This window comes from Phoenix dactylifera, chromosome 13, assembly GCF_009389715.1.
Source record: "Phoenix dactylifera cultivar Barhee BC4 chromosome 13, palm_55x_up_171113_PBpolish2nd_filt_p, whole genome shotgun sequence".
Lineage (NCBI taxonomy): Eukaryota > Viridiplantae > Streptophyta > Magnoliopsida > Arecales > Arecaceae > Phoenix > Phoenix dactylifera.
Window position 1 is genome coordinate 9,792,670 of NC_052404.1, and position 22,949 is coordinate 9,815,618.

Below are 22,949 nucleotides of genomic sequence, written 5' to 3' on the forward strand. Positions count from 1 at the left end.
TTAATAAATTTTGTCTTGATAATGATTGTTACTTTATACTGACTGGGGTTGATTTTTGTGTAAAGGAGAACAAGACAGGGCGACTATTGCTCCACGGGCTGGTTGAGAATGGCCTTTATCCGTTTGTTGGACACAAGAGTGCTTCAAATAAACTTCGATGTCTCATTGCAAAGCTGGGAATAAAGACTACAATTGGATCATTGGCATGATAGGTTAGGACACCCTTCAAAATCAACTTTAGACCATTTACTTGGTTATCTGTCGGTTAAGGAATCTGCCAATAAGTTAAGTTTTTGTAAGTCCTGTCAACTAGGAAAAGCTAAATGCCTACCCTTTAGTGATTCCACACGGCAATCTACAAGACCTTTAGCTCTCATCCATTCTGATGTTTGGATATCCCCAGTAACCTCGGTTGGTGGTTGCCGCTATTATGTTTTATTTGTCGATGATTTTAGCAGATTCACATAGATGTATCCCATGCGTTATAAATCTGATGTATTTTCCCCTTGTCGAAAATTTATTTACTTGTAAGATTCAGCAATTACAATCAGATAACGGTGGAGAATATTTGTCAAACGAATTTAAAGAATTTTTATCAATGCACGGGATACTTCATCATTTAACTTGTCTACATACCTCTCAGCAAAATGGCATTGCTGAGAGAAAACATCGACATATTCAAGAAATAGGTTTATCTCTTTTAGCAAAAGCACACCTACCGAATAATTACTGGGTTGATGCTTTCATAACATCAGTATTTTTAATAAACCGTTTACCTACGAGGATCTTGAATAATTTATCACCATATTTTGTTCTTCATAAAAAGATGCCGAATTATTCTGATCTTAGAATCTTTGGGTGTTCCTGTTATCCATTTTTAAGACCCTATGAAAACCACAAATTATCTTTCGAAGCAAGCAATGTGTGTTTCTAGGATATGCCAGCCAACAGAAAGGATATAGATGCTTAGACTTGGACACAGGAAGAGTGTATGTGTCGAGACATGTAGTATTTAATGAAGACTCTTTTCCTGCAATGGATAAATGCTCAATCTCATCAGTCAAAATGAGTGATATGTCACCAGGTATGTCTCTTATACCAATTTCAGTTCCTTTATTGTCAAATGTGCAAAGTAATTCTTATGAAGATATCCTTGTGCACCAGAATTCTGATAACCAATCAGAGACCATTCCACATATGCCTCTTCCTATTTTACAGGAATCTACACCGTATAATTTTGGAGATAACAATATATCTCCATCACATGCAGGAATACCAGTTCTTGAGTCCAACTCAACTCCAACCTCACAGTCACTTACCCTGCCTGAGTTGAACCCACCTGTTTTGATTCCATTCACTCAGCCAACGACAGAAACCACAACAACTTCCACTACCCATCGAGAAATCATAACTCGGTCCAAAACTGGAAATTCCAAACCAAAACAGTATCCTGATTATAAGACCTTTTATGCTACTCGATATCCTCTCAAAGTTCTGTCCAGTATTGTTCCTGAAATTATGCCATCTTGCTACACACAGGCAGTGTCAAAACCAGAGTGGCGTACTGCTATGGGGTGTGAATTTGATGCATTGATGGAGAATGGAACATGGTCCCTCTGTCCAAGACCATCAAATAAACATGTTGTGAGGAACAAATGGGTGTATAAAATCAAGCGGAATCCAGATGGTAGCATTGAACGCTACAAAGCGAGGTTGGTAGCGAAAGGATTTGATCAACGTTCTGGTATAGATTACTATGAAACATTCTCTCCAGCTGTGAAACCTACCACAATTCGGTTGGTGTTAGCACTTGCAGTGACTTTCAGTTGGAATATAAGGCAGTTAGATGTTTCCAATGCCTTCTTGCATGGTGTCCTAGATGAAGAAGTCATGGAACAGCCCCGTGGTTTCATAGATGAAAATAATCCAGATTTTGTCTGTCGCCTCCACAAGTCACTCTACGGGCTCAAACAAGCCCCTAGAGCTTGGTTTCGTAGGCTCTCCCAGCAACTTCTTGATTTTGGATTTTCTGAATCCAAAGTTGACTATTTCTTATTCACCTACTGTACTGACAAATTAAAAATGTTTGTGTTGGTATATGTAGATGACATCATTATAACAGGTTCATACAAAGAGGCAATTCTCAAGTTTATTGAACAGTTGAAGTTGAGTTTTCACATCAAGGACCTGGGAGAGTTGAGCTATTTTCTCGGTGTTCAGGCATCTAGAGACACCTTGGGTCTGCACCTAAGGCAAGCACAATACATTACTGATTTGCTGGAAAGTACCAAAATGATTGGCGCCAAACCATTGGCGTGTCCTATCATATCTGGTACGAAATTGTCGTCTCAACAAGGTGAATTGCTTCTTGATCCGACTGAGTACAGATGTGTTGTTGGAGCTCTTCAATATTGCACAATTTCTAGACCAGATATATCCTATGCCGTAAACCAACAGTGTCAGTTTATGCATAGTTCGAGGGAACCTCACTGGGTTGCTGTCAAAAGAGTGCTCCGCTATTTAAAAGGGACGGTTGATTTTGGTCTTCATTATTCACCATCTACTATTACTTTGAATGCATTTTGTGATTCTGACTTTGCTGGAAATCCAGATGACAGGAAAAGTACAAGTGGATATGGTATTTTTCTTGGCAGGAACCTTATCTCCTGGAGTGCAAAAAAACAAGGGATTGTGTCCAGATCAAGTACAGAAGCTGAATATAGAAGCATGGCCTTGGCAACTGCAGAGATGCATTGGATTCGCATGTTACTAAAAGAATTACATGTTATTTTGGCCTCTTCACCAATCTTATGGTGTGATAATATTGGAGCCATTGCATTAGCCTCAAATCCAGTATTTCATGCAAGAACAAAACATATAGAAGTCGATTACCATTTCATTAGGGAGAAGATGGTTAATCGTGACATTCAGGTGAAGCATGTATCCACACATGATCAGGTTGCTGACATATTCACAAAAGGTCATCCAACAGCTCGATTTCAGTTTTTGCGTCACAAACTAATGGTGTATGCCCTCCCCATCAGTTTGCAAGGGGGTGTTAGAGTATCACAAGGCCCAGTCAGGGAGCAGTGCAAAAATTATGCAGAAAAATCTCAATCAGTTTTGCCATCTCAATCAGTTTGACAAATTCGAACTCTTCCTAACGTCTGTAACAAATGTAGCTGTTGTGAATCCTAACTGTACTCCTTTAGATACTGAATTCTGTTACTTGTAAATCTCTATATATTGAACTGAGATACAAGCAAATAGTAATCAAGCCAAACAATTCAAAACTATCTCTTCCTTTTATGCTCGTTTCTTTCTAGCATCCCAGTGAAAATCGACTGCTTCAGTCCAACTTGAAATTGGCAATGCATATAAGTCAACAATCTTAGATCTTGAGAAGAGCACAACCCCTGTTCCCAATAGGTTCAGCTTCCGCCTTACAGAAATAAAGAAAGATATAAACAAGTCCTATAAATATATAAAGCTCTGCATCCCATTCAGCAGTAAAGGATATCTGGCTCTAAGCCTAGCATATGGTAAAGAAGACACCATTTGGAAAACAATGGAGAAGCAAACTGGCTGACAGAAATTCAGACCTATAGATTCTAGGTAGTTGTAATTCCTAGCAAATCTCATGATAGCCTGAAGACAAAATAAGAGGACCCAAAGGAACATATTGCCTTGTGTATTTGCTAAAAAACTTCCTGGAATACCTGCAAGGCTATCAAGATCATTGTAAACAATCCTTAAAGATTTATATAAAAGATTCTAGAGATTGAAAGATCATGCCCTTCCTTTCGAGAAACAGAGCATAATAAATTTATGAAGATAGAAATCAGACAGAGGTTCCAATGCTTGCCCACATCATTCATAGAGGCATACTGTATCAAAAGAGCAAATAAGACAACCTGAAGGTAAAAGCAAAATTAATTTCCAAGAGTCTGCTGCCATAACTGGCTTGATACTATGATCACAAAGGACCTTATACATTTCCAATATAATGAGCATTGTACCCATCAGCATGAAGGATGGCCGCAAATGGAGGATCCAGAACATCCCCATGAGTCCACACAACATTCCCTCGCAGAACATGACTTGCCATACAGTCGGCTGCTTGATTAGGCTCACGGTAGACATGAGAGATGTAACTGGCATAAGATTTAATTTGTATTTGAATGAATTATTAAGCTAAGAAATGACCGTAACAGAGTCACCTTCAAGCCAAACCTGCTCAATGCACAACTCGACAATTACATTTGTAGTCCTCCTCAACCAGCTTACAATAGGCCAAAAATGTTCCCATTTTAGAAGGAATGTTGCTCTGGACTTGAGAACGGGGGCAAAAAATATCCAATAAATATGATTTTAATGTCATTGAAAAAAAAAAGTAAAATATTTTGTTCTTAACATGAGGGATGTATTAAATACTAATTACAGAATTTCAGAAACTAAAATAAAATTAAAAAATAGGGATCGATATGCATACATAGATTCTTTTTCATTAAAAATGAGAAAGAATGTACCCATCTAATGAGAACCCATCAAAATATACTGGGAACCGGCAACTGATCAGGTGGGAAACGAGGAAATCACCAAATTAGATACCTTCAAATCGGAAAACGTCGGGTAAGACGCGAGGAATGACAGAAACTACTCTCCCGTGGGGTTTCGACTTCTTCCTACGGCTTGGACGCGTTTCTCGTCACGCTCGCAGTTCCCCATGGTACGAGGAAGTCAAATCGAATTCAACCATCATTGAAGCTTCCGAGAAACCAATTCCATCGTGGGAAACGATCGACCGTCAGTCCAGCCATCAATCATGGCATCATCAGCGGCGTCAAGAAAATGGCATCAGTTTGACTCTTCACGCCATTCGACCGTTTCGTTGGCCCACCAGAAATCCCGGTACTGATTAAGCAATCCAGACCGTCCAATATCTGCTCCTTTCGTCCCAAAGTTGCACAGCATTTTGGACCTCTCCATTCCCAGGGTCCAGAGTCAGACCCTTTCAAACGGCTTTCATCGCGTGCCAGCCTCCAATCTCCTCTCCCAACCTTCCAGACGTATATATCCACGTCAAAGCGACCAAGCCCGTGTACGACCTCGTCCCTCCCCTTCAAAACTTCTAATTTCCGTGCATGCCTCTGACGTTTTCTCCAAAACTCTGCATGCACGTCTCTCTCTCTCTCTCTCTCTCTCTCTCTCTCTCTATATATATATATATATATATATATATATGTGTGTGTGTGTGTGTGTGTGTGTGTGTGTGTGTACCTATATCCAATTGCCTCCTAATCTTTCTTCTGCTCCTCTCTTTCCTCTAAAATCACTAAAAATCTCAACACAGAGAATACTTAATTGGAATGGCTTCCTGCTCGAATTCTAAGACAGAGAAAGAAGCTAGTCCTTCTCCCAATCCATCATCTTCGGAAAAGATCGGTGATCATTCGGAACTCGAACGAGTCTTCGGCCGATTCGATGTGGATGGCGATGCAAAGATCTCATCGGCCGAGCTTCGACTTATCATGAGGGCTGTCGGCGAGGAGATGAGCCTCGAGGAGGCCGAGGCGGTGGTGAGGTCGGCCGACAAGGACGGCAACGGGTTGCTGGACCTGGAGGAGTTTGTGGGGTTGGTGGGGGTGGAGGAAGAGGAGAAGGAGAGGGAGCTGATGGAGGCGTTCGGGATGTACGAGATGGAGGGGGAGGGGTGCATCACGCCCAGGAGCCTGAAGCGGATGCTGAGCCGGCTGGGCGCGTCCAGGGAGCTGGAGGAGTGCCGGGCTATGATTTGTAGGTTTGACCTTAATGGGGATGGGGTGATTAGCTTTGACGAGTTTAAAGTCATGATGATGTAGTCCTGCAAGCAGCAGCCTCTAAATCTGAGTTTCTCCTCTTCTTGCAGCATATATAGGAATGTTATTATTAAAATGGCTTTGGGTTGAGATACAATTAATTCATCATTTGTTCTCTTTTTTTTCTCTTTGTTTTGAAATTTTATATTCACAACCTTTTTTATTTGATTGTATATATTTTTTAATAAAATCTTCTCCACAGGTTTCTTATGGGGCTATTTATTGGGATTATTTTTGAAAACCCGCAATTAGTCGTTTGTCGGTAGTTTCAATTTTTTTGTACGGAATCTCCTTTTTAAAAACAAAGCGAATAGAGCCGCCTTCCATACTTTCTTACCGATTATTTCAGCAAGATACCGTGGACGGATGATACATCCTTGCTATCTTTTTTCGGAATATTTTACTTTCTAACTTTTTGAATGTACTTATACTAGATTTATATGGTTCATCTGTTTTATCAAAAAAAAAGGCATTTATTTTTATCATACTTTTAAAATAAAATTCCGCCTACGAGGCAGTTTTTGTCGATGTAAATCTGAAAATTGCCACTATAAATCCATAAAGATGCCTTGTGCATATTATTCCTCAAATTATCCTAGGCTAATTGTGTTGGTTTATTAATTAAATATTTCAGTAATAAACTAACAACTCTCCACATAATTTAAAATTTTGAAAATCGTATAACACATACAAAATACAGCTAAACTAAGAATGCTGTGCAATAGGTAAAGATACCTTGTGGGTTTTAACCTTTATTTAGTGTTAACATATTCCATTTATAGAGTCCATAGTGATCAGAGTCTTGAACTAGGATCTTTGATACAAATTTCACATGCCACACATATAGTTCTGGTTATTGTCAAGTTCATTTGGGCTAACAATTTTCAGCCTTGTGTTAGTATCTTAGTTTTATGAGTGTTCTAGAGATAGCCCAATCTCATAAGTTGCGGCAATGGATGAACACCCAACCCAATTAGCTACGAACCCATTAAAAATAATTATCCTTCCTCATACCGTTGCATTAAAAAGCACTTTTACCAGAATGGGGCTACGGAATAATTATATCCGAATTAAATAGTGCTTCTCCTGTCATCCTATAACAACTTGTTAGGATGAACTTAGTTAGATATAAAAACTTATCTTAGACTTCCAAATAACTTAGTTTTCTAAATATATAAGATTTAATTTTTTAAGGAATTGTTGGTCTGTCTCGAGTTTAGAATGTCGTATCCACTGGATATCTTCCACAAGGTTTGGTCTCGTCTAATTTCAGATGCAAATCATCTTTGATGGATCGCAAGGAATGTGGAACGCCAACTGGTATCTTGTAGCCTCATTAAATCATGTCCTCATTCCATGTGGTAATTATCTGCATCCAGATGCAATAGAGTCGTATCTAAATGCAAGCATAATCGTACGATTATAAAATTTATAAGATATTTAAAATTGTTTCAGTATATTTTTTCATTTAGGAGTTGTTTGGTTGTTTGAAACTGGACAAGCTGCAAATTCGATTACAGTGTTTAAATTTGCAGCAGTCTTCTCAGAAATCTTGAACTCTAAAATTGATTGGGTTCCTGTAGTTCCCTTCTTTCACATGTAATTTAGTATGTACATACTTGTCACGTAGGTATCACACAATGCTTTTGACCAGGCCACATAGTTACACTTGACAGCTAGCGAGCTACGTCCCAATTACTTGGAACTCATACAAGTAACCAGGAAAGTGGTGGTACGGGTACCCATCCATAAATAGACATGATAAATCGGTGGCTTAGAGAACCATGATAACATATCCCTATACCTGGAGCTGTGCCTTGCCTGGCTAATAGTTTTCATATATATATATATATATATATATATATATATATATATATATATATATATATATATATATATATATATAATTTCTCCCACCTTGAGATGCAAAAGGTCGAGTAAAATTTACAATTACTCTCTTTTCGCAGACACACTGCCATCTTAAGCAATAGAATTGTAAAGAATTGTAAAGCCAGTACTTGTGCAACTCACAATGGCCTAAAATGATTCTACAGACAAGCACCAATGCATTACAAACAATCTGTTACTGAGTAGTATTGTACTTGCCATCACCTCTCCTATTATTTTGCTTTCAAACAGCTATCAGGATATGAAGAGAACTGCAAGGTTGCTTCCACTGTTTTGAGTATAGAGGCTGCTTCCTCTTCAGTATTCATTAAAATGTATAGCACCGGATCTCCACACAACGTAAGTTGTCGCAAACATGACTGTGCTAATGAAGACGAAAGAGAAGACAATGAGGAACAGATCGGTGCCCCCAGGCAGATCAAAGGTCAATCCTTGCTTTGGAAGCCCACGCTTGCTATCATCTAATAGATCTGTGGGAGCTTCTGGGAGGCCAGACCTTTTCTTACCTTTATCGCTCTCTCTTAATGCATCCAATACTGTACTACCAGGTTTTGGTTTGGAAGGCTGCGATTCTGCATATTTACTGAGGACACGCGCCGCCCTTAGCTTCTCCCTTGCTGTCAAAGGTGATCTTTTTGGTGTGGGCTCCTGCATTTTAGGGGAGGTTTTGCCACTACCATTCACATCAAGCTGAACATTAGATGATGGGAGCTGATTGTTGGTTACAGTTGTTTCAGTATTTGCAGAGTCTGTGGTGTTTGGTTCTGCAGCTGCCTTATTACTATCTGTTGCCGAAGGGACTTTGCGCCATCTAACATCTTTTTTGTACCTCTTTGGCCCAAGACATAGCCTAAATGGAATCTCAACAAAGTTTACCTTCCCATGAGGAGGTTTCATCCATACTGAAGGCTGATTGCACCCTGCTGAATATCCTTGGACACTTGGGATTCTTACCTGTAAAAATAGCAGGATACTTCAAAATAGATGTCATCAAGTACTGAAATTTGTTTCAGGGAATTTGAATGAATGAACTTAAAGAGAAAAGGAAAAGAACAGGTTTAAAGAGAATGAGCTTCTTATCAAATGCTAAAAAGCTCTTTTGAGGGGGCAATTCCTCCCTAAGCACTTGGAGAAGGGACACCTCTTGAAACCTCTCTCATCCCAATCTGGTTTATTTTGTCTCTAAATCGACACCCAAAACCATTTTTAGATATTAATCCATCCCTCTAAAAGTTTTATGTTATCATGCATTACATTTCTCCAGATCCAAATTCAGTGCATTCTTACTCACACCAAACCAGCCAGGGCAATTTACACTATTTATAAATACTCAAGCATTCATTGTAAAGCTCCTCTCTTGTTCTGGCATATATAAAGAACAAGGGTTAATTTTTTAGGCAAGAGATTATTTGGCTTATCACAATTCCATTCTCTCAGTAATCAAAAGAAAACTTGAGATATCATCAACAAGACAGAGGTGTTGAGGCAAATTATGATACTAGGAGATTCCTCAGATTCTATTAGTCATATATTTCTTGGCCAAGGATAACTCTAACTCAACTCATCTGCTGCTGTGCACTCCAATCCTTGATCATTCAATCCTGCACGACCCAATTAGGTGATTTTACAATGTCAATTCAACCTTTTCCTTCCATTTCATGAAGGAAAATGAAAATAAATGTCCAATTTCCCCTCCTAAGCATGATTTTGGACTTCGGTAAGATCAAAGTAAGATTAATCTAGCAACTTAGGTTCCTCTCTTGACCTTTCTCAAGGATCTTTAGACCTTTGTTCCTTTACAACAAATTTCACATTTACAAATTCTGATCTCAACTTACACATTAATGAAGAATAACAGGAGGAAAGAAATAAAATACAAGAACAAGAAGGGGCTCGAGGTTGAGAGAGAAAGATTGATCTAATGGTCTTTACCTAATCTAATAGCTCAGTAAAGAGAAAAGTAAAATGAAGCCTTAAAGTGGCCAAAGACATAGGTAGGCCATCCAGAATTGCAACCTCACCTTCCATGAATGGACAGGTTGGAAGACATCAGAGTTCAGTTTGATATTTCATCAGTCGACTTGGGACAAAAGTGGCAAGCATCATCAAAGATAAAATGAGAGAGGGAACCTTGAGAAAGTGTATGTTGCCATGGTACAACAAGAGTCTCATGCCCAACACATGGGCTTATAGAGCTAATGGGATGCTTATTATGGAGAGACGGATACAAGAATCCGACCAAAATATTTTCAAGATGCAAATTTGTATTGATACTGCAATTAACAAACCAAAATCAAGATACCATGCCTTGGTTTTTCCCCTCATATTGATATCCATATCCTGAGAAGATACGGTAGGTCTACATTATTTCCCTTATATTAAAATCAATATCTGCATTATAGAGTTTGATCCACCGTGCAGTTTATTTGGTCTTTGTTCAACCCCTCAATAATAATCTCTGTTCAATCCCTCAACTAAACATAATAATATATAATCATACTAAAGATCTGGTTAGTGCAAATTCATCTCCTCTGAGAAAAGCCTAAATCCTTGGCAAAACATGGTTACAGTGTATCAAGTATAGAAAAACACAAAAAGGGAAAAGGAAAACCAGAGGGCCCCTTGCCTTTGCTCATACCAGCCAACTATTCAGACAGAAAAGTAAATGAGTTGCGAGAATTGCCCAACAAGCATAAATGAAAAGCAGCAATGAGTGGGGGGCTCAAAGTTTACAATTGTATTGAAATGCCACAGTTCATTGTGATAGCCATCTTTCAGTCATCTGCTGCAGTGCAAAGCACAAAAAAGGAGAAGGAAAGAGGAGAGCACTCAGGCATTGATGACTGGTTTTCTGAAGCCATCAGGCAGTGAGAATTGGAGGAAGATACATTTAGAAAGATACCCCTTTTGTCTTATTGAACTTACTAGAGTGGCCTAGGAAGTGTGAGAGGGTTGCTACTCTCAGATATGTCTCAAACCCAGCCTAATTGGATCAAAACATGGCTAAAAGATCTCCTTTAAACCTTCTGTATACAAGTTCATACCATCTTATTGAGTGCCCCGCACCTTTATCTCTGAAAATCATACTTGCCAAGCTTAACAAGGAATTTTCCATGTGAAAAAACTATAGTAATTAAATTTATTATCTCATTTTCTCAATGCAGCTAAAGTAGCACAACCCTATGTTGCCGAATTCACATTCCGGGCATGTAGTTAACTTAGGTATTGAAGAACTTAGGGATAGGATAGCCAAGTCCCAGAATGATGGATGTTTCATTTGGTTAGACGCATATGATTAGAACCAAGGTTCGTCATCTCGGTACCGGACCCCAAACCGGTGCCACACTAGCACAGTGTCGGTACAGGTACGAAGTTTTTTTGACGTACGGAGTATCAGTTTGCCACCTGTACTGAATATTAGTCCCGAACCATATGGTATGGTACGTCCCTTACCATCCGGTTCAGGCCAGTACGGTATACAATGATCAGAACAATACTTTAGAGCCTGCTTGCAGCCAAATCCTAAGAGATTGGAAAGATAGATGCTTCCCCTAGTTTGGTTGTATGAAGGAGGTTCTTCACCTAGCTGGATTAATTGTAAAAGTCAAAAATGACTCACACCACAACTGGGACAGTTCAATTAACATGGTGGGCTTCAACATAAGAGCATTGTATTTTATTTCATAATATGATTCATTATTTCTTGTCCAGCTGCTGAGTCATTTCATGCCACCAAAGAAAAGAAAATGTCAAACCTTATGATTATAAAAGACTCATAATTACATAACATCGGACCAAACAAAGCGAAAAAATTTCAATGGAAAATTAAAATTGCTGAACAAAAATGCATAAGTATAAGAATAAAATACAAGGACCCATCAAACTACACAAGGAAATTGTTTTATCCTCCCTAAGAAAAAGTTTCTTCATACGAATATCAAATAAAAGATCAACTATAACAGGTAACAAATAGAGAAGAACCTCCATCATCAGGTACTCTAGGATCGCTGTTCTTGCTTCAAGCATACAGCTGCACCTCCATCACAAATATTGGCTGGCAAACAAAACCAATCCAACCAATTGGGACTCAGAATGTTGCATGATAGGAATGGGCGGTTTGATAATAAATCATTTTCGACATCTTCGTCCCCTTTCACATAGGACCATGCCAATAAAGTACTCCTATTCCACACCCCACAAATTCCCCCCCCCCCCCCCCCCCCCCTCCAAAAAAAAAAAAACATGAATTTGGGCTTTGCTAGTATCCAAAGTAAGACTTATCAGGTCATTTAGACTTCTAGGCTAACCCTAGATTACGCTCGCTAGTTCCTCATAATAAGATCCCAGCTTATCCATCAAATCAAGAATAAAAGAGGAAGGAAATAAGGTACAGGAACAAGAAGGGGTTTTGCATTTGACAGAGAAAGCATGTCACTATATGCAACTAATCTGATGATTTGATATTGACACATGTTGAGAACAAAGATAGAAGAAGATTTGAAAATGGCACCAGAGGTAGATATGCCATCAGAGATTGATGTCTCACCATGAGGGCATGGAGAGGGAGGAAGGCATCATACTCCAACTTGATATTTCATCGACCGCCTTCGTACGCAAAACCAGCAACCATCTTCCAAGATAAAAATGAGAGAAAGAGGAATTTTGGAAACCGTGTGTTGCCATGGTACAACAGAGTCTCATCCCCACCATGCGTGTTTACATAGCCAGCCGATTGCTTATTTTGTAAAGCCAATTATGAGAATCCAACCAAAAGATTCCAAGACGTGAATCCCTACCGATGCTACAAATCACGAACCAAAATCAAGATACCAAGCCATGGCTCTTCCCCTAGTGGTAACATCTAAATCCTCCGAAAACATCGCAGTTCTATCTTCTTTCCCTCGGGTCAAAATCAAGGTGTGCACAATAAAATTCGATCCACTATACGGTTCTTTTAGTCATCTTTCAGTCCCTCAATTAAACATAGAATCCGACACAGGATCTAGTCGGTCTAAATTCGTCCCATCTCCAATTATAAAAATATAATATCATTGGCAAGATAGAGTTTTAATGTCCAAATATAGATAAAACTACCACGAAGGAAACAGAAAGCGAAGAGAAAGAGCAAAAGTCCCCTTCGCCCTCGTCCTACCACCCTGCCATTCATTCCGAAATATAAACGGGCAGAGCAGAGAGATAAACCCAAAGCAGCAACGGAGAGTGAGGAGGCTCAGAGCTTACCGCCGTGCCGAAATTCAACGGGGAGTTCATTGTGATAGCCATCATCCAATCATCTGCTACTTTGCTACCCGCGAAGGAGGGAGCCAAAGGGGAGAGCGCCTGGGCGTTGGGGATTGGTTTTCTGAGGCCAGAATATCATGAATAAAATTACTACAAACGGGGAGCTTTTTGCCTTTTGTACCCAAAAAAAAAAACCGACACGCCAGCCATACAGCGGGTCCGAAAGCATGATCTGGGAACGAAAACCAAGCCGGTTGAACCCGGAGAGGAAGCTGAAACCGGTCGGAAATCGCTCGCCAGGGCATCAATCAAAGTTTTAAAAAACCCCACTTTTATCAGCCTATCACTTATATTTATTTATTTGTAGGTGTCTTTTAGGTAATTATATAAGCATATACATATACACAAGAAATCATTTGGAAGACATGATACACAGTGCATGGAGCCCTTCTACGTGAGATGCGTTTTTTTTTTCTTTTTGGTCTCGGATATGCTCTTTGTTGAAAATATTATGCCTAAAAACTGTTAAATTTTTATTTTATAAAAATATTATAAAAAAATATTCTACTAGAATAAAATTAGAAGATTGAAAATAGCTTGTTGTCTGGATGATATACATTACCTTAAAAACATGATCCATCCTCTACATGCAGATTTGCGACGATTTCGTCCGCAGAGTACAATCAATCTGGCTTAGCTCGATCCTCGTATAATAAGCACGATTATTAAGAAGGTTTGGCCCGACCGACTCATTCCGATGTCCAAAAAAAAAGAAAAAATAGAAAGTAAAAAGTTGAAGAGTGGAAGAACTTTTTGTTTGTGAAAGAAACTTTCCGAAGATAGAGTACCAGTGAGAGAGAAGGGGATTGGATTATTTTTGAATTAATTTCGGATGAGTCTATTTATAGATTCTATTCGAAAAATCGAAGAGACGTGATGGTTCCGAAGATACGTAATGTTTTGAAAATCAATATATAAGAGTTGCAACTTTTTCAAAAAAAAAAAGTGCCTCACAAAAAAAAAAATATTTTAAAATATTTAAAACAACTAAAATTTAAGAGATAAAAATATTTATTTATTTTTAATTAAAACTCCAACACTCTTGTCAACCCATATCACTCTATATTTGTAAGATATCCTCCAAAACAATCTTGTGCGGTCAGTAAAAATATGAAAATCTGAGAGTTCACAAGAATTAGTAGACAAACATTGGTTTATACCAACCAATAACTAGCAGCTGAGTTAGATAACCACGCACTTATCAAAGCCCCCTTTCTTGATCTAGTAGGCAAAATGCCTTGAACTCTCTTCTTTGGTTATCTATTCTCTTTTATTTCTAAGCCTGTTGATAAAAAGATTTTTCCCTTAGACAGTGATTTATAAGAACAGTCCCTTTTTCATTTATTACTTTTGATTATAATAGCAAATAATCGTTGCAGTCACAATGATCACTTCCTTCCAGATTTCCCTGCTCCAGGCAGATCTAAGCAAATGATCGCTGTTTTTGAACAGTTAAGGACGGAGTCCATTCTTTCAGGAAATTAGTGTTGCTCAAACCTTGACATATAAATTATATAGGCACCACATTTGGCTTTAGCAATGCTGAATAAATGAGCAGGGTGTTGGTGCCACTGCTACGGCCTGAGAAGCATTTAGTCCAGGCTGAGCCATGCACGCAAGATATATGATGCTTGCACGCAATTGAAATGAGGGATTGTTCTTGTGCTTAGGGAGACCCAAATAGCCTCTCTAATCTGCATGGCTGGGCATGGATCTATAACTCAGGCTCTTAGTTACTTGAAACTAGATATTTGAAAGGAGCTTAGGTCCGTAATTTGGAATTTGTTGTCTACTTATGAACAAAGTACAACAGGAATAGAGTTAGGGGTGTTTGGATTGTATCTTCCGGGCGAAAGAATGTTCACTTTTCTTTGCGATGTGCACCGTTGCATTGCGCAGTAGCCGACATAAGATTTGTGCAAATGGATAAAAGAAAAGTTCGAAGTGCTTTGAGATCAATGTGAGGCATAATCCAATAGTTTAAAAGGAATATCTAGATTGATCAAGATATGTAGAATTTGGAATCTTATGCCGTAAAAATATTTTGAACGAGAAAAAACCAAAAATGCGCCTATCAAGATGATTTATATGTTTTGCTTGTTGGAATCAGTTTTGTTTGGGAGATTTTAGAAAAAAATTTTCAATAATTATCCATTTTTCTTTGTCGATCAATCACTTCCTTATTTTTTCAATGGCACAAGAACCTAGTTCTAGCTAGCTTCCCCTCTTATTAGGAGTCTGAAGTTCACAATTTCAGAACTCAGAAGCCCCTCAAATCCGATTCGTCGGAACATAAAACTTTCCATATTGCAGGGAATCGTATGATGAATCGACTTCAAACGCACCGAGTCACATAACGACTACATATATCCGGCGATTTATAGGTAGCATCGCAGCAAGCCTACGGTTCCCTTCTCGGGTAGAACAGCAATTAACTCAGCGGAGCATTTTAAAACCATGAGGTCCATGACCGACGCCAGTCCCTTATTTCTTTTATTTTTAAAAACCCTTGGCGCTGGCCCCCTTCGCCTCTGTCCGGCGCAACCCCAGCGGCCAGCGTTTCCATAAATCCCGACCCCACTCGCCATTCTCCTCTCCGGCTCTCGGTGGAAAGCACTTTCCCTCTCTTTCCTCCTCGCCCTTCGCCGATCGTCTCGGAGTATGCGATCGCTCGCTGCCCGTCTCCCCCATTTCAAGAACAAGGGGTGGAGATCTCTATAGCTCGATGTGCTCCGACGTCCAAATCGTTTACTCTCTTCTCTCTAGCTCAATGTGCTCCGACGAGTCCCTCCGCAAGCCGGCCGAGGCTGCCCTTGCGCAGTGCGAGAACCGCCTCGCCTTCTGCTCCTGACTCCTCGTATTCTCTCGCCCTCTCTCCGTCTTTCTTGATTTCTTGGGTTTTTCTTCTTCCATTCGCTGTTCTACGTTCCTTTTAATCAAGAAGATGCGTTTTGGAGACCCATTGACGGAGGAGGACGCAGGAGATAATTTCCGCGAGGGATTTGGCCTGCCGTGATGATGTCCGGATTCTGGCTTCGGTGTACTTCAAGAGCAGCACGCGATAGCCCGTGAGTTGTTTTCTTGGCTTTCTCGATCACTTATTCGTTTATGATTGTTTCTTTTTTCCTTATACAGACTTTTTTTTTTTTTTTTTTGGTGATCGATCATAACTTACTCTTCCACTTATTTGTTTACAGTTGATTCCTTTTACTTGCACGACCTGATATCTTTTTGATCCAAATGATCTTTTCCTTCTTTCTTTCTAGTCAACACCGTTCCCTGTTCAAGGTGATAATCATGTTTGTCAACATAATTTAGTTGCTAACTGTTCTTCTATCCCTAATCATAAATTGGTTTATGAGTTTGAATGGACTATGTAAATGGTTAAGTGCTTAGAGGGTAAAAAAATCTACAACTAAGCCACTTTGTGTAATATAATAGAAACCTAGGCTAGTGAATACAGTGGCTCGAATGGATCTAAACTATTTTAAAATTTTATAACGGGGATAATATTATTATCAATTTTAGGAGTAAAAAGAGAGAGCAGATGTGACAAAAAATGCAATAGAGGAAGATCGAGATAATGAGGAAAAGAAACGGAAGAGCGAGAGTGTTGGTTGGAGACATGGTCAAGATGAAAAATCACAAAAATTGGCACTTGCAAAAGCTAAATCTAGGTCAGAGACTTGGTCAAAACGATAATATCTAGGTCAATAACATCAAGGATGATCACAATACTCAGCAGAGAGCGCAGCTTGAGAGGTGAGCTCATGAAAATGGGCAAAGATGTTCAAATCTTCAACTTACTACCCATGCTAGAAAGTGAACTACTAGCTTTCTCCAAGTTTTTGTGCTGATCTGGATAATCTTATATGTGTTTCAAATTCATTGGTATATCATTATTGTAATTTTATTACTTCTTTGCTGGATTATGTTTTATTATCATATGATGTTGTTAGATCCATCAAACTTTTTTTGTCTACGAAGATCTTTCCTTTTTGATCTTGTAAGTATCCTATAATTTTTTTGTGCAGAGGCATCAACAATGAGGAAAAGATTCATCTCTGAAAGAAATTGCTGTTACACATACGTCAAAAATAATCCAGATGTTTTTGGGAGTTTTTTTCAATAGGAGAAGCAGCATCCCTCTGCTAATTCTGCTTTTTATTTATGCATGTCTTGGCACAGATAGCACTTCAAATGGCCGTTCTTGTCTCCAAAATTGCATGCATTGATTTATCCAAAAGAATGGTAAAATTTTACTTGTGATTTTCTTGCAAGATCATATGCATACTATAACCATAACCATTTAGCCTCTTGCCAACTATATGGGGTTGGCTTAAGATCATATACTTGCAGTTCATAAATAAATTTTCTAGCTGCAATTTATAAAGTTTATATACATTAAACCGTCTTATATTTCAGTTTGAAGTCTTTGTGCATCTATTGCATCCACTTATTTTTTCCCCTTCCCTCCTTTTTGATTAGTGAATATAAATAGTATTCTCTTAGCAACTCTTGTATGGTCCATTTTTTTTATTATGATGTAGGATATTTGTTGCATAAAGCTATTGATGGGGATATCAGAGCCCTTCATCCAGATGATCTTGAACCTCCGGATTGAGTCAGACTCGGATTTGGTCCATTATTTTTCCACCCGGAAGGAGTTGATGGGGACATCAACTAGGCCACCATTTTATTTGCATATTTATTTTATTTTTATTTCTGGGCTTATTTGCATTTTAGGGCTTATTAGGATTTATTTCTATGTAAGGGGATTTATGCAAATTGTATATTTGGGCCCTATATATAGGGAACTATTTTCATGATTAGGGTTTAATGAAGTGATTAAAATTTCCCCCCCACGTCTTCCCCTCTTCCTCTTCCTCTTCCTCCTTCTCTTCTCCCTCTTCTTCTGTTTCCATTTTAAAGCTACAACGTACAGCAGTAATCCCAAGAGTACATTGTCACCACTGCAGTCATCCTTCCCGGACCCGGTTCTACACCAGCTATGAAAACATGAAAATCTAGGAAACTGATTGATGGACTTAATTGATCAAATAAAGGAGGAAAGATTGAATAACGAACATCCTTATTGCTGACATTGCTTTATAATACCATTTGATATTTCAGTTATCCTTTTTGTGTTATGGTGGAGAACACTGCTTATGGCTAGTCAATTTCTTAGTTGCCAATTGCATAAAACATCAGCTCATTTTGTTAACTTAGTACTTCCCATGGTAGCAGCAAATACTTTTTGACTATGTGTAGCAATTTGCTCCATTTTTGTTAACCTTCAACTATACTCAGTTAGACCAAAATAAAATGAATAATATATTCCTAGAAATTGTTGAATGAGAACTCTGAGAACAATAGGCTCAGGAATATGGTTTGTCGTACCGGGCAGTATGCGGCGTACCATACCGTACTGGTTCAGTACTGGTACCCAGTGCAGGTAGTGTACCAACACTTGGTACGGGGTCGGTATGCCGAAAAGTCTCGTACCATACCGTATCGACACAGTGCTAGTGTGGCATTTGTACGGGGTCGGGTACTGAGACGACGAATCTTGCTCAGAAAAACCATCCTTTAATAGTTTGCAAGTATTGCTGTTCATTTTGGCTAAGTAACGACTGAAAATAACATTAAAACATGGTTTTTATAAACATGGAGTAGGGTGCAAATGTGCAAGAAGTATCAAGTTATATAATTGCAGCTAAGAATGCATGCACAAGAAAGAAGATGCAATGGCTGGTGTTTCAACTATAAGAATAAGCCTATTTTGAGGCTTTGCCTTCAGACCTTGTCTTCAGGTTCACATAAATGAATCGGCTATTGACATTTGGGAAGAGTCCCCATGGATTTATGATTTCTTGTTCTTTGAAATGATATAGCGGTATGTGCTACGACCAGGATAATGGTGAAGTATGAATCGGAGTTATGAAAGAAAAAATATGGCAGATAGGTGACAAAACATAACCAAAGGAATTGAAGGTTATTATAGGCAAAGTTTGTGAGAATTGGCAACTCAATAAAGGACGTATTCAATTCAGTTGATACAACATTTCTCGTGACCATTAAATAAGATGGTCATGAATTAATAACATGAGCACATTCAACAAGGAGCAAGGGAGGTTTGGTAATGAAATAGTTAGAATATGTTTTAAGAGTCTCAACAAAGACTATAAAACATTGATTTTTTGTGTGGATGTCGTGAAAAAGATTTGAAGAAGGGCAATGTCAAGTTGGTATATAGGATGCAATTCTTTATTTCAAAGAGCAGTGAAAAAAAGGATCTATATATCCAATCAATTAATGCATCAAACTAGGCTTGTTAGTTGCAGTTGTGGTTATTGGATGGTGCTTGATGCTTCAAAAGATGCTCTGGTGCCTAAATTGGTATTCCAATGAACATCCATGTTTGTTTTAGCATAATTGGTCCCATTTCTGAACTAGATGACAGGGACACATCAAGTTCACCAAATTGCAACATTATCTTTGTCAAATTAAATATGCCACACTGTTTTTCTTAAGAATAATTATCATGTGAACTATATTTCGGTGGTTTGGCCTGATGGCATAGGTTGTTATACATGCATGTCTAATGTGGACAAGAAGATATAGGCAACTTAGTAAGAAGCTCACAAATGATGTCGTGGATTCTAAAAGTAAAGTGCTCTTAAGAGATGACTAATTGAAACAGAAAAGTGGAGCTTAAATTGATCGTTTGATCTGTATAGTTCACATGTCAGATTGTTTTGAGAAGTGGTCATAAGAATAATGAATTGTGAATGTGCATACATATTACAAATTTGATTGTGAAGGCTGTCAATGAAATTGAGAATAACTAACATCAGTTAGCATATAGGGACATATGAAAATCCAGATGCAGCAGAGATATGATGCTAATTGATGCAATAAGCTGCACTATAATAGAGTTCTGAAGGATATTAAGTTAGCTCAGGATTGAGAGAGGAGAGAGAGAGAGAGAGAGAGAGAGAGAGAGAGAGAGAGAATTGCAAAGCATTATGTTGAAAATATTTTGAACCAGGATTTTGTCAGTGGATTACTTCTAGGATGTACATAGATGTACAGGTACTGTCTTCTTGTGCTTATCTAGAACATAAAAGCAGACAGATCTATGAGAAGAATGCATAATGAGATTGAATGGATGAGCTACTTACTGCATGATAGGGTAGGTAATACAAGTAGTGGGTTGTCAGAAAACCATCTTGTGCTATGCGATCAATGGTCTTGGACAACCTCTGCGATTGTGGATTGAGTCCCAATAGTGAAACATTCTGTGGGATTTTGTTCAGCACTAAGGCGTGGTAAGGTAGTGGTAGACCTGAAGATGCCCTCAGGTGAGTCACTACTCACTGATGGTGGGTCTAAAGTCAACCACAAAATGGGTGGTGGATTTATGGGCACAGGTAGGGTTGACTGTTCTGTGACGAAGATTGCATTTTCTTTTTCGAGAAGGGACAAGGATTGCAATTCACCAATATTCTTTCATGCGATGGGAGGAAAGGGAGGCAAATACTAAAGCATAGAATGGTTGTGGAAGTGCTGGGACTTTAAATCCTCTTTTTGAAACAAAAATTGGCAAGGATTCTCATGCTGATCTAGCAGACATTCGTTGAGATCAAGTTCCAAAAAATTTACAAATAGGGAAGCTACTCAGATCTGTGTTTTATGGAAATCATCCATTCTGGTATCATGGTCATTTGGAAATTTGAGGTGCTATGCAGTGTATTCAGTTGTTGATAATCTACTCCTATTCTCATTTATTCATCAAATGTTCACAGGAAGCCATTTATTTACTGTTTACTCAATAGTTCCACCCACTACTTGTTAATTTAAATCTATCCAACTAAGGTTTCATGCTTTTTGTTAGATTTATGGTTATGTTCTAATCTACTATTGTTTTCATTTATTTCAAATTTTTAGACTAGAACTTTATTGTTACTGGAATTTTCTTAGCAGCATGAAGCTATGAAAAAATCTAGGTACACTTACTGGATAGTCCTGTTAATCCAAATGTATTCAACTTCTTTTCATGCATTATGTTAGAATAGTGGTTTTGATATACTTTGCTAGTGTTGCATGGTCTTGTTGATTATAGCATGACCATGTAAAGCATCGCGATTTGCGGTTAATGGAAAGTGTCTTTTTAATAATATTTGCTGGATGAATTATCCATAGGCCAGGGATCTTCTCTTTTTTTGGTGCAACAGCTCCAGCCTGCTGATATGCTTGCTTCCAATAGGTTTTTCTGGTTCTTTTTCAAACTTTAAGAGACCTGTCAAAAAAACATCCTAGTTCAGACCAGAGGAACTTCTCAAAGGTATGTTTGTCTTTTTCAACAATGAATATGTACTAACCTTGTTTCTTTCTATTGTGTTGTCTGTTATTCTATGTTGTTTCTGATAGATCAATGTGAATGTTAAATCTGTCTCATTAGGCAACATTCAACTTGCATTTCAGTTCATCTTTTTTAGTTCCTTTAGTCATGTATTGTCCACTATATTTGAAAGGATGTTTTTCTCCCTTTTTGCACTCCAAATCTAGGTAACTTTTATCACTTTTATGTGCTTCATCTTCTTAGCTCCTAAGAAAGAGGGCCTGCTGTATTATGACTGGCTGCATGATTCTTAAATAAGAAATTGGGTGATTTATGACTTTTACTATTTAGTCTATGTTTGCTGTAAAATTCTTGAACTATGATCGGCTAGTTTTCGGTACTGGATTTTACTGTGGTTGATAAAAAAGTGGACAAAGAGTTGTCTTTACGCATAGAAAATTGTAGGATAATTTCTAGGCCTTCTGAAAAAACAACAGTTAATAGTATGAGATTAGCTCTTTTCTTGAAACGACAAATCTGAAGAGTCTAATGAGCCTTTTCTACAATAATTAGAATTAAAATAGAAATCAACATTCTTCTTAGAGCCAAGCCAAAAACTGGCACTATCCAGGATGCCCTTCAGTGAAATTGATAAAAAGCTGAGATGAAAAAATGGAAAAAAACAATCAAGTGGAGTTAGTTATCCAGGTATATGCCCCTTGGTTAGGTGCGAGATTTATGAGTGGAAAAGTTCTTTATGCGGGGCATATGCCTAGATATCTATGAATAAGATATTATGAAAAGACATTTGTGTCCTGATACTTGTCATCACACTTTGAACCATGATATCTTGGTCTAAATGAGCCTGTTTCAAGTTCTAATACATGCAAATGGTGCGTCTCTGATAGATGCTTGCCCGTGTTTATGATTATAAAAGGAGTGCTTGTAATGATGTAATTGTAAATGATGTAATTGTACCCATCACAGTTCAAAGAGTGTGAAAAAACCTTTTTCTTATTGCAGCTCGTTTGTTGAGCTGATTGAATGGCTTATGCTGGAAGAGGGCTTGAACCTGCATCATGTCTCTGAAATTGCATCCTGTCGTGAACACAGTTTACGCAGCCTAAGCTCTTAGGTTTTAATTAGTTCCTTTGATCCTTAGCATTTTAATATTATTTGCATGCTTTCTGCAATTCTCATATTCTGATAGTGCTGAGTGACCGCCCAAAGATTTTCTGGATATACCGTACCTTAGTTTGCCATGTTATTGATTAATTATTCCGAAGTTGCCTTTATGACTGAAATTGTTGCTGGGCTGGACATATCAATTGGCAGTTATGAAAGCTGTGGTAGTGGAAGTTTTGTGACACACGGATCTACTTCTTGATGCAGGTAGCCTTACACTTGTTTGAGCATACTACAGAGTTTCTCTGCTCTTGATTGTAATTACTTTATACTGATATAGGATTACTTTATACTGATTAGGCAACACAAAGTCCAATCTAATATTAATATTGAAAAAATGGAAATTATTTACT

The 22,949-nt window shown here is 38.3% G+C and overlaps 2 protein-coding genes and 1 long non-coding RNA gene across 6 annotated transcripts; 2 read left to right on the top strand and 1 right to left on the bottom strand.

Moving 5' to 3' along the window:
* The first annotated feature begins 5,308 nt into the window (after positions 1–5,308).
* LOC103706745 (putative calcium-binding protein CML19) lies at positions 5,309–5,923 on the top strand. Its single transcript, XM_008790956.3, has one exon. It carries the CDS (start codon positions 5,370–5,372, stop codon positions 5,859–5,861), a length of 492 nt encoding a protein of 163 aa, XP_008789178.1. The 5' UTR covers positions 5,309–5,369; the 3' UTR covers positions 5,862–5,923.
* A 1,859-nt stretch (positions 5,924–7,782) lies between these two features.
* On the bottom strand, positions 7,783–13,161 carry LOC103706711. The gene is made up of 2 exons (XM_008790916.3): positions 13,008–13,161; positions 7,783–8,720 (listed from the first exon to the last, which is right to left on the bottom strand). Exons 1-2 carry the CDS (start codon positions 13,050–13,052, stop codon positions 8,064–8,066), a joined length of 702 nt encoding a protein of 233 aa, XP_008789138.2. The 5' UTR covers positions 13,053–13,161; the 3' UTR covers positions 7,783–8,063.
* Positions 13,162–15,315: 2,154 nt separating this feature from the next.
* LOC103706710 lies at positions 15,316–22,943 on the top strand. 4 transcript variants are annotated; one of them, XR_005514565.1, is made up of 4 exons: positions 15,316–16,135; positions 17,102–17,318; positions 21,273–22,546; positions 22,747–22,943. It is a non-coding gene; the product is annotated as an uncharacterized LOC103706710 (long non-coding RNA). The 4 variants fall into 4 exon arrangements; XR_005514564.1 differs by having other exon boundaries at positions 15,331–16,135; positions 21,273–21,414; positions 22,435–22,943; XR_003385660.2 differs by having other exon boundaries at positions 15,342–16,135; positions 21,273–22,943.
* Positions 22,944–22,949: the final 6 nt, after the last annotated feature.

Bases quoted from the DNA above. Each gene is read 5' to 3' on its own strand.
- LOC103706745 (XM_008790956.3), top strand. From the start codon at position 5,370: ATGGCTTCCTGCTCGAATTCTAAGACAGAGAAAGAAGCTAGTCCTTCT.
- LOC103706711 (XM_008790916.3), bottom strand. From the start codon at position 13,052: ATGATGGCTATCACAATGAACTCCCCGTTGAATTTCGGCACGGCG. The intron at 8,721-13,007 runs GTAAGCTCTGAG...CTATTTTTACAG, and splicing joins CGTTGAATTTCGGCACGGCG to GTAAGAATCCCAAGTGTCCA.